General features: G+C 38.2%; 1 protein-coding gene across 3 annotated transcripts in view; it reads right to left on the bottom strand.

The window, feature by feature from the left end:
* Positions 1 to 12,544, bottom strand: part of znf280d (zinc finger protein 280D) — a 128,847-nt gene that overhangs the window by 45,615 nt on the left and 70,688 nt on the right. For all 3 annotated transcript variants that reach the window (XM_043677476.2, XM_087981129.1, XM_087981128.1), the window contains exons 7-9: positions 7,988 to 8,088; positions 7,494 to 7,714; positions 544 to 701 (exon numbers count right to left, since the gene is read on the bottom strand). In XM_043677476.2, the coding sequence (XP_043533411.2) occupies positions 544 to 701; positions 7,494 to 7,714; positions 7,988 to 8,088 (480 nt within the window). The remainder of the gene's footprint in view (positions 1 to 543; positions 702 to 7,493; positions 7,715 to 7,987; positions 8,089 to 12,544) is intronic.

Raw genomic sequence — 12,544 nt, 5'->3', positions numbered from 1 at the left:
ACAGGATAATGAATATGTTATGATTACTGGATATCAAAGTCACTTTAACAAGAAAGCTGCACTATTACCCTCGATATGTGGAAATAAAATTTGTCATTTAAAAGGTAGAATGAATTTACACCATTCACCAAACACATGCAATACACTGTGTACAACTTCTACATTTATGACAGGTTGTCATAGCTTATGCAATTACAGACCAAAATAAAGGTTAACCAATTGAGAAAGATTTATCGTATTCAAGAAAGCACATGGCTTCTCATTTTCAATTAATGGGAATTTCAATATCATCTGCAGATGCAGGTCTCCAGGGTGAAGACTTCTGAAGCATGCACCTTTTTTTTTGCATATTATTATGAGTTCTTGTCCAGTGATTTTTCTAGCTTTCAATTGATACGAGGCATTCTTACTATTATTCATTATTTCAAACAGAATACAAAATAAAATCCTAAAGCTCAATATCCTACATATTTTATCAAATTTGCAATTGCAATGCAGAAATTTGTCATTTAACACCATGCTAAAAAGATACCTAACACTTACTTGTTGACTCATATGGACTGTGAGCAGTTTCAATGTGGCACTGTAGCTGAAAAGGTGTGGGGAACTGACGATGACAATGCTGACAGGTAGTGTGGTTTTCCCAGCTCTCACTGCTCTGCTTCTCTAACTCCATGTGATGCTTCATGTGATTCATAAACCTAACAATGACAAGGCAACTAATTAAACACTTATCGCTATGACACAGCTTTAAACATTATATTGCAAGGTGAAATAATCTTCAAGTAACTAAAACTATAGTCGATTAAACTTTGCAAAATGCATTACATATAGTTTTATACTTGACAATTTTAAATTTTTCATAATTCTTAAAGTAAGTCAACACAAATCAACCAATTTTATCATTTTTAATCAACCTTTATTTAAAAATGTAAAAGTTCAGAAGAGATCACTTCAAAGAGTCTTACTAGACAAAAGGTGACAGACTAAATATTGGAAATGCGGAGTTAGGTTTGGCAACATTCAAGCTAAGACTTCTTAAAAAAAATTAATTCATGAGATTGAACGTCATGATAGGCGAGCATTCATTGCCTATTCTTAATTCCCCTAAGGGCGGTTAAGAGACACATGTGGGCCAGGTCAGATAAGGACAACAGTTTCCTTCCCTTTAGTTAACCAGATGGACTTTCCCTGACAATAAGCAACAATGATTTGGAGACGCCGGTGTTGGACTTGAGTGTACAAAGTTAAAAATCACACAACACCAGCTTATAGTCCAACAGGTTTATTTGGAAGCACTAGCTTTCGGAGTGCTGCTCCTTCATCAGATCACCTGATGAAGCAGCAGCACTCCGAAAGCTCATGCTTCCAAATAAACCTGTTGGACTATAATCTGGTGTTGTGTGATTTTTAAATAAACAACAATTTCAGCATAAACAGTAGGTGCTTAATTCCAGATTTTTGTTTTAAACTGATTTCAAATTCCACCATCTGCCATCACCATGCCATACAGCCAACATTTCAGATTGATAATCTTTCAGTAGAACTCAATCCACTTACTCAGCCACAAAAACTGAATACACAAACTCTAAGGAGAGATATACCAGGATTGGAGGCAGTCCTGAGAAGGTTCATTAAGGTGCTCTCAGTTATGGAGGAATTGCCTGATGAGGACAGGTTGAAGCTTGTACTCTTCAGAGCTTAGAAAACTGAGAGGAGACCTTATTAAAACACACAAAAGTTTTAGGGGGCTTGGTAGGTTGACATGGACAGGTTGTTTCCCCATATAAGTCTCAGACCAGGGGACTAAATCTCAGAGTTGGGGGGAGGTCACCCATTTAGGACAAAGCTGAGAAGATTCTTTGAAATACATTACTGCAGAGCGTGGCAAAGGCAGGGTTGTTAAATATATTCAAGGCTGGGACAGACAGATTTGTTATCACTAAATAATCAAAAGTGGTGCGAGAATTTCCAGATTAGTTATAATCTTAATGAATAGTGGAACAGACTCAATGGGCAGAATAGCCTACTTCTCCTCCTCCATCTTACAGTCTTAAATGCTGCTAGGCCAACTGAGATTCTACTACATGTGCTTGGTTTTTGTTTTAATTCTAGCATCACTGGTATTTTGTTGTTGTAATCAACACAGAATCTTCTCATTGCATCAGAATCCTAAAATTAACTATTTTTATGAGTTGCTGAATTTACCACAGTTTATATTTTGTATTACATTATTAGTGAAAGCAGAAAACATTATTAACTAAATCAACTGAGTAATTCACTGTTCATTATATAAGAGATACAAAATTTTGCTTTATGAATCCAGATTAATAGGGCTGGATTTCCAAACAATGGGAGGGAAGTTACAATCAGAAAACCCTGGGAATTAACAAATGTATAGCAGGTAGGTATTTTCTTAAAATAGGAGCAACAGTACGCCATTCAGCCCCACACACTTACTCTACCGTTCAATAGGTTCATGGCTAATCACACAACTTAGTACCTCTTTCCTGCTTCCTCTGCATACCCTTCGATGCTTCAGCCCAAAAAAAACTATACCTAACTCCTTGAAAACATTCAATGTTTTCACCTCATCTGCTACCACTCTCTGGGTGAAGAAATTTCTCCTTATCTCAGTCCTAAATGGACCACTCCTGTACATTTAGACAGTCACCCCTGGTTCTATACTCCCCAGACACTGGGAGCATTCCATGTGTGTTGACTTGTCAAGTCCAGTTATAATTTTACAGGTTTCTATCAGACTCACTCCTCATTCTTCTAAACCCCAGTGAAGATTATCCCAATTGATCCAGTCTCTCTTCAAATGTCAATCCTGGCATCACAAGAATGAAGTTCTTGATGAGAGTATAGCATGGTTAGGGATGATTTTGGGATGGTTAAGCAGATATCAGGTGCAGATATCAGGTGTGGATAGAACAGTCTGGATTACAAAAAGGCTTGCTTGATGGGCTGGGAAAAACCCTTCGGCTTCTCCTGACCCTCAAGCAATGCTGGCAATGCAAATTAATCTTCTACACAGCAGTTCTCACCTCCCTTTACGTTTTGTGTATTCCCATTCAAGGAAGTCCAGGCAGCCAGCATTATAGTTGGAAGAGAAATGCATGGTGTCTCACCAAAATATTTAAATAAATGAACCATGAATTTGGGAGAGGGATAATCCCTGACCTGCCTTCACTGTACTGACAATGTGAGAATTCCAATTTCAGATTTTAAAACAATTGTTTTAACATGCTTAATTCAAACCACTCAACCTTGGTCCAGTTAAAATTACTCCGAGGATGGCTTTAAAAAAAAGACCGTAAATGTTAAAGATCTTTTCATACAATTATTAACAAATATTTGAATATTTGCTGAATGTATTAGTTTGTCACTGATATACAAAACTCATTCCCATGCTTATGCTTCTTCAACTTTATTTACAGTAAATCCAAGCAACAAAATATTTTGTCAGCCCAAAACAGAATGAATATTCTCCATCCATTTAGGGGAATAAATTATTTTCCTAATTTCCATAGAAGTTGGCCGTGTCAAAAGTTTAGTGTTCTCAAATGTGCACAGAATACTTCAAATAGTAAACAACTAAAACTGTTCAGCCTCCAAAAAAATTACATGCTTCTTGATGCTTGCCTGAGCAGGACATATCATCACTTACAGGCTGCATAGCTTATGGAGTTTTCTCGAACCAGGCAATGAAGATTCACACTTCTAAGACAGTATAGTCAAATCATTTGAATAGTTTCAGGGTCAAGGCAAACATTTAATAAATTGCATCGCCAGAAAACAGTTATGTTGCAGATAGAGAGGAACTAGACTGAGTCAACTGCAAAATGCATATTATATTCAACTGCACGTTTTCAGTGTTTCCTATTTTAATGCTTGTACTTGCTTAGAGTAATATACAATGACTAATCAACAATTAGTCCTGAATCATTCTTGAAGTTCAACATTGCTGCTAACAAAAAGTCAGTTCTTTTGTATATGACATTTTATAGTTTGCTGTTCGAATTGAAAGGACAGTCAAGAAGCTATGACGTTAGGAATTGAGGGGAATCACCAATGTCACTTAAGGAAAAGTAGTTACATTAACAAACAAGTATTTAAACAAATAAATGACCAAAATCAAGCACGTTAAAGATGAAAAGAGGGGAACTGTAATTAATACTATTAATTCCTCACTTAGAAGAAACTGACCAAAATAACAGTCTGCTTCTACAACGGTTTACTTTCTACTTCATTATTTCTCAGTAAGAAAACACACTCATTAGCTTCCAGATGTTCTCATGACAAATCACTAGCACATCCACCTAGTTCGATGCTTCTAAGTACATATAATAGCAAATAAAATGCCCTCAATTATATGTGGCTTTTGCTTTATTGGAGCAAGTTCATTCCACCTATTGTAACTACTCAGCCCAGATTTTCATGTAGTCTGTGCTCTCAAAAACCATACCCATACTTCAATTTTCACATTTTGCTATTTCAGCTTCCCTTAAAGGATTCTTATTCAGAACAACTATGACCTTAACTGCCAACAAATGACTATGAAACAAACGGGTGTAGCTGCTAAAACAGCTTACAGAAGCCTTTTTGCCACATTTTCAAGTAAAGTTATTCAATCAAAAGAACAGTTCTTGCACTATATAAACTACCAACTATTTTTTACCGCACATCCCTGAAGGGAATTCCACTGAAATCTGCTGATAATGCTATCAATCTATAAAGAAAATGGTAATGAAGACTGTGGAGCATTGTACCATATACTCATAGTGCAGTGTAATCACCCTGAAGGGCACTTCAAAGTCTGCTCACCAAATTCGGTTATCTGATGGCATTTGCGTTTTAATTTCTTTTCAGCATTATGTCTCTTAGTACCATAATAGCATACCATCAAAAAGCAAAAAGTGTCTCACAGTAACTGGAGCAAAATTCAAAACATTCTTTACACTACTGAGTTCACTTACATACACCATTAATATAGGCACCTAATTGTGTAAAAATATAATTAATTTAGCAATCACTTCAATGCAAATGGTGAAATAATTGTGCAAAAGATTTAGAACCATATACTTTTTAAAGTGCCTTTTTTGTTCCGTCAGTCCAACATTTTGGTGAAGTTGGAAGCTAATCAGTATCCAGGATTCTCCATTAAGCCATTCTGTTAATGATTATTTGGAGGTTATTAAATATGGCCCATGGTAATCAACTGCTGATTTCTCCATCTTGTGGGGAATATTTTGAATCTACTGAATATTGTGTAGCAGCACAAAATAGTCACACAAACCTGCATTCCACGATGACAAGATCAATTTTAAGCATTTGATACTTTTCCATTAATCATAAAGCATCCACAAACATTCAACAGTTTCTAAAAATAAAGTGCTTTTAAAGTTGCATCTTGAATCATGAGAACACACTGCCCTTTGCCTTTCTTTTATCCAGTTTCAGAAATGTGCTGTTATGATCCCTGCTAATGTTATTACCAGACAGGTCAGATCCTAGAATGAAAGTTGGCGAGACAGATCAAATTTGGTAGATTAGAGTGGTGCTGGAAAAGCACAGCAGGTCAGGCAGCATTCGAGGAGCAGGAAAATCGACGTTTCGGGCAAAAGCCCTTCATTATTTTGTAACAAGCACACAATACTACAGGTTTGGTTTTAACAATAAACCTGTTAAAACCAAAACAGGTTTATTGTTTGGTTTTAATTTATTATGCATTTAGAAATTTATTATGCAACTGGAAACATGATAAAAAAGAATAAACCAAGCCATCTGCACTGAACACAATTTGAAAGATTTTGAAACACAATAAAATCACAATTCCATCTACCCTAATACAAACACTTTATGTAACTACAAACAACAGAAAGCATTCACTTCCCTTTCACATCAATAAGCTTAACTTAACTGTTTCCTTTAATACCCAGTCATGAGAATTGGTAGCCTCTTTCTGGATCTCTCTCTCAACTGAACGGAGATCTTCTGAATATTGAATAACCCTTTCAGAATTCTCACCAAATGCTTCTGGTTTAAAACTTCCTTACTAAAATCCTTCCCATAAGGTAATCGATTTCCAAACTTTTCTGAATGAACCCATTTCTCAAGGAAACATTCATATCCAAACAAAATTCCTGTGAACAGAGAAAAGCTTTCCAAACAATGAGTTTTTGCGTTAGCAAAAAGAAAATTTCTGATCCTTCTGAACAGAAAGTGAATGCTCTTCAATGATTCAACTCTCCCAATGCAAAACAGGCCCATCACTACCCCAGGAAGTCTCCCTTTCATAATGGTTTTTAAAAAATCATGGCTCCAGAAAGCCTGACAAGTTAATCATTAATTCCCCTCAAACACACAAAGGCTAAAACTCACAGGCCACAAGGTCAAAATCCAAATACTGAATAAAAAATATCAAACTATATATGAATCACACCCTTACATCACAATTGGAGGTAATCCTATTTATGTGCATCTTGTAATACAAAAACTTTTACAAATGATCCTGTCCATCAAGCATTAATCAAGTTGTCCAGTTATTTTGGGAGCAGCTGAAAAGGAAGGTGGTAAGAAGTAAAATTACACAAAACACAGGAGAGCAAGTTACAATAATTCCTACTTTCATCCCCGCACTCCTCCTGATAACTGCAAAATAGCAGTGGGACATGTATTGTTTTACAAAGTAATATAATGCAAACAGTCAAAACTTGAGTATGATAAAGATGGGGTCAGGTATGCTACTAAAAAAGGATATAGTATCTTACATGACATTTAGAACAAGTTTACTTATATTGTTTAAAAATGCTAACTTGAAATAAATTACCTGTTCTTGGGAATGCTGAACTCCAAATTTTAGGTAAAATGAGGACACTATCTTTACACATGAAACAGACCTACTGACAAGATCTCTGGAGAAATATTTTTGAATGACATGAAGAAGCTATTGCATGTACTTGCCCCATCTACTCTGTGCTGACCATTATTATAATGTACACCTAGAAACCTGAACCTTTAGGACCTAGTAAAATGGAGATTTACTGAGTTATAAGAACAGAAACAGACAACAGCTCCAGTCAATTCCAAAATTGTATAACAATGAAAGATAGGATGACATGCAGGGAGACAACTTCCCACAGCTCATAAATCTAAAGTTTCTAACTAAATACAGAATGAAAATTATCATAAACAATAATGGCACCCAATACAGAGTAGTTCAGGTGAGAGTGTAAACTGCAGTAGTGCACAGCTGGTGGAATATCCAAGGATAGTGTGTGTTGGGATCAAGGTTGTTAAAACATTTTGTTTTTTTCCTCCTGTTCTTAAATTTCTGGTTATTTTAAATTAAATACAGATTTAATGGAATTATAAAATGATAAACAATTAATTAAATCAAGTCTGAATTTCAATAACATTCTATTTTAGAAATATGGTGAACAAGTTATATTTAGGTTGTTAATTTATGCAGGGATAGATTTCAGTACCTTATATTATTCTTAAGGATCTTTAGACAGCTATAGCATTTGAAAGTTGTATTTGTCTTCTGATCCTGTTGATTTAGGTGGGCATTGCCATCATCTTTTCCATAGTAAAAGTCATTGACCAACATAATAAGTTTCCCTTTATCGATCTCCAACACCTTGTTTGACGATTGTTCGGATGATTGCACAGAACAATAGCCGGACACCAGATCTGGACAACAGAACTCAACAGGTACAAACAAATTGTGTTATCTATTTTCTGAGGTTTCAAAGTAAATAATTTTAATATGATCACAATGGTTGAATATAATGCAAGTTAAAACAAACATATGTCATGGGAACAAATGTTGGTTAATTAAGATACATAACCATATTCGTGACTGATTTGAAAATGCTGCCTTATAAATTGTAATTATAAGTTAATGCTCAAACAATTGCAAGCACAAACTATAGCACTCATTCTTTTTCTTTGCTGAACAAATAATCAAAATACTTACAACCATATGCTGCCGTAAAGAATCCAGGACATTGAAGTGAATGTTACACTTTGGACAAGCCCTTGGGACTGGTACGCCATTTTTAATATTACTTTGCGGTCCTGTCAAAATAATTTCATTATTTAATTTTAACTAAGTACTTCAACATATTAGTGGAACCACATTCTCATTATAAACTCCATGGAATGTGCATTAACTGCATCAATTATCGATGTAATATTTGCTGGAAAAAAGTATGCACAAATCTTCACTTTGATACAAAAATAGACTTGCCTTGTCATTCTTCTGACTAAATCAAAACCTGGGGTGCCCAACATAGGCCTGAGTACCAGTTTGTCATGCATTGCTATATATCCTGTGATGCTGGTGTTTAAAATACAGACAAGTACAAATGAAAGATTCCACAAGTAGCTGCACCTCTCAACAAAGACTCACTCTCCCTCTCTCTCACAGACATTTGCTACTGACTACTAGGAACAGAACTTTCTGGGAATGGGGAAGCGGTAAGCAATGCACAAAGACCTGGAATCCAGCAGTCCTGGAGAACCTGGGACACCCTAAAGGACAGCAGTAAGGATGGGGAAGACAGAAACCTCAAGCTTGTCGGCAGGGGAGATAGAGTCCAAGTGCTTGAGAAAGAGCACATGAATGAAGATGTGTACCCGAGTGAATGAGGGTGGAATACGCATGTGCAAATGAACAGCTGAGATTACGAGGACAGGAAAGCCAAGAAGTAAGGCCACGAATCATGTGTGAACCAGCATTCGTTGTAAGGGAGTGAGGATGTGAGCACCTGCATGAATGACTGCATGTCTGAGGTGAGCAAGCAAGGGCACAAACCTGTGTGCACTCATTCATAAGGACGTATGCACTTGAGACAGAGATAGACATGCCCACAGGTACAGCCCCACACCCTTCAGCTTTCCCAAACACCAACCACCCACTGGTTTGAAGATGACAAGTGGCTGAAAGGCAACTTTGTTTCTGTCCCTGATTTTATTAATTCTGTCAAGGCTAGTGCAGAACGCATACCATACAGGTGAACTCAATTTCGTGTTAGTTAAACCAAACTCCTTAGTTCGGCCCTAGACCTCTCCCAGTTTCCTAATGATCAAGACTTAGGGCCTAATCTGCTTCTCAAGCCCTGCTTCCTTCAAGAATGTACAAAAAAAAGGTTAGCCATACCTCTTGTCACCTTATAGTGGTCACTGTGATTAATACTGCATCTTGTTGAATTATCAATTTCTTGCTTGGACTTTGCATTGCTTAGCAAGTTGTTTCACAATGTCTACACACTCAGTTTTTTGAGTTCTTGTTTCTTGTTGTGTCAAACTTCAAGCTCAGTGAGTGGAAATAAAATTGAAGCAAGCTCGTCATGCAAAAACATTTGAAACCTCTAATCTATAGGAGTCACATAGCCCAGGAAAGTTAAATTCACTCTTTATTTGATTTCTTTCATGATCTGAGCATGTCAATGGAGTGCAACTGAGAAAAGAGAGCATGTGTTGCAGCACTGCAAGCTTTAACGATCAAAACTTGGGATAGAAAATGTCTCTGCAATGTCTTGATGAACACCAGCAAATTGTACACTGACTCTCTGTTTGTTGCATGATTAATGAATGTTACGGGTAGAGAAGAGGTGTTTTGTTTGCCCACAACAAAAGTCATTAAACCAAAAATAATTCATTCATTGTGTGAAGCTCCTGAGAAATTTTGATGGGAAAAGTGCTTGATAAGATCATCTTTTCTTTTATTCAAAACAAACATAAATTATCAACTGCGTTTTATAGATTTGAATTACTCCATGAATAATATTGTTTCTTTCAGACGGGCCCTACAAACACAATGCGTTAGGAAAATACAAAAGTGAAACGATTGCCTACAGAAAGCTAACTTCAATTTATAATGATCATGATACTCAACATAGAAATGAATACATAGGAGAGACAGTGGTGGAGTGGTAATGTCACTGGATTAGTAATCCGGAGGCTCAGCCTAAAGGTTGGGGACTGGGAGTTCAAATGGCAATAGGTGGAATTTAAACTGAATGAATAAAGTGTAAAGTTGAAAGCTAATCATTAGGTAATGGTGAATCATCGGTGACTGTTGTAAAATCTTCGGTGGTTCATTAATATTCTCAAGGGAAGGAAATTTACCGTCCTTACCTGGTCTGACCTATGTCTCACTCTAAGTTCACAGCAATGGGTTTGACTCTTATCTGCCCTCTGAAATGGTGAAATCAATCACTGAGGTCAGAATGGGTCACAAATGAGTCTTATCAGCAATATGCAAATGCCATCTAATAAACAAATAAATAGAAGCAGCTGAAATTCTTTCAACTAGCATTCAGAGCTGATCAGGTTCAAACCAAACTCTCAGTTGTCTTTTTCACTGAATGGCATTGTACCTATCTTTGGTAGTGGGGCAGAAGACAGCAAGGGAGGAGGAGAGCAAACAAGGGTCCAAAAGAAAAGAAAGAACGAAACAAAGGAGAGGAAAAAGCAGGGAAAAAAGGAAACAAGAAAAGAAAGGACAATCTATTACAATGCAAGAAAACAGCTATAGAGATTCCCCATTCATTCTCAGAGGAAGTGCAGCAATCCATCTAAATTTGTAATGCAGCTGTTGTTGTCCCTCACATTTTCTTTCCATTAGATTTAGAAGGAGTTGCAACGGTACGGTAGTAATAGTAGTGATTGTAACAAGGTCAGCCAGGTGGACCTGAAAGAATACGAATTCTCAACTGGGGCTGATAATTTGGTCCAATCAGGGAGTCCTAGCTGACAGATATAAACATGAGTGCTTTCACTGTGTCTTACACCTGCACACACACAACATAAATACTGGGGAAAAAAATACTGCGGTAGTGTGGGGGGAGAAAAAATAAAGAAAAATTAGGAGAAAAAAAGAAAACAAAAGGAAAAAAATAAACAGAAGTGTCGGGTTCTGTTCACTCTGAGAGCTGGCTCTGAGGGAGCTGGCTCAGTGTCAAGGACTCTCCACATATATATAAAGGGAGGCTTGGTGACAGGATACTGGTCTCTGTGGAGTTATTTCACACTTCCCCTTTGCTATTCATTTGTAAATATTTACACATGCTCTTCATTCATATTTTATTTCACTGAAAAAAAAGAACAGGAGTGCCAGAGTTTCTGTTCAAAAAAAAACAGGAGTGCTTTTACTGTGTTTCACACCTGCACACACACAACATGGATGCTGGGGGAAAAATAAGCACTACCGCAGTTAGGCAGTAGTGTGGGGGGAGAAAAAAAAGAAAAAAATTAGGAGAAAAAAGAAAAAAAGGAAAAAAAAACAGGAGTATCAGATATTCGAAGGAGCTGGATAAAGAAACAGGAGTGCTTTCACTGTGTCTCACACCTGTGCACACCCACAGTATGGGTGCTGGAGAAACAAATAAGGATTACCACAGATAGGCGGTAGTGTGGGGGTGAAAAAAAAAGAAAAAAATGAAAAAATAGACAGGAGTGTCAGAGGTTCTGTTTAAAAAAAAGAAAAAAAAACAGAAGTGCCTCCTCCGACAACCTGAGCCACCTCCGGAATTTTAGTTTTGCCCCTTTTAAGGACATAAAACGGTGAGCCCTGAAAAGACTGCTGCTGCACACTGTCCACCTCTTTTCCCTCATCCACCGCCCGGACACACCTTGGCATGCTCATTTGCCATTGGGCGGTGGAGATTCCCAGTGGAGGGCTCTCTACATGAGAATCCTCCCCCTTTTTCTCAGGGATCTGGGGTGGAGAGTGCTGCACGCAGCGGTCCCCTGCAACCGCAGATTGCGGTGGTTCACGAACTCCCAGCCCAACTGCTTGTTCTGTGGTGTCCGTGGACCATGTATACATTGGGTGTGGGCGTTTGCACTCCATTTTTGATTTTCTCGAAACCCTCCTCCTACCGCAGTTAGGCGGTAGTGTGAGGGTAATAGAAAAAAAATAAACAGGAGTGTCAGGGGTTCTGTTCACTCCGAGAGCTGGCTCTTAAGAAGCCAGCCCAGTGTCAAGAAAAAAAAATAAACAGGAGTGCCTCCTCCGACAAACTGTGCCCAACAACCTGAGCCACCTCAGGAATTTTGGTTTTGTCCCTTTTAAGGACATAAAACGGTGGGCCCTGAAAAGACTGCTGCTGCACACCGTCCACCTCTTCTCCCTCATGCACCGCCCGGACACAGCTTGGCATGCCCATTTGCCACCGGGCGGTGGAGATCCCCAGTGGAGGGCTCTCTACGCGGGAGTCCTCCCCCTTTCTCTCGGGGATCTGGGGTGGAGGGTGCTGCACGCAGCTGTCCCCTGCAACCACAAATTGAGGTGGTTCACGGACTCTCGGCCCAACTGTTTGTTCTGTGGTGCTGTGGAGTCCGTGGACCATATATATATTGGGTGTGGGCATTTGCACTCCCTTTTTGATTTTCTTAAAAACCTCCTTCTCTGCTTCTGGTTGCATTTCAGTCCCACGCTCCTGATCTTCGGGCACCCGGAACGGGGGGAGGGGGCAAGTCTGAAGACCTCCTCGTGGGTCTGCTCATGGGCTTGGCCAAACTGGCC

The sequence above is a fragment of the Chiloscyllium plagiosum genome, unplaced genomic scaffold (assembly GCF_037043375.1).
Source record: "Chiloscyllium plagiosum isolate Xiang-an unplaced genomic scaffold, Cpla_swu_hap1 HiC_scaffold_39, whole genome shotgun sequence".
In the NCBI taxonomy this organism is placed as follows: Eukaryota; Metazoa; Chordata; class Chondrichthyes; order Orectolobiformes; family Hemiscylliidae; genus Chiloscyllium; species Chiloscyllium plagiosum.
The sequence above is the reverse complement of the archived record's forward strand: the minus strand, read 5'-3'. Positions and strand labels throughout refer to the sequence as shown.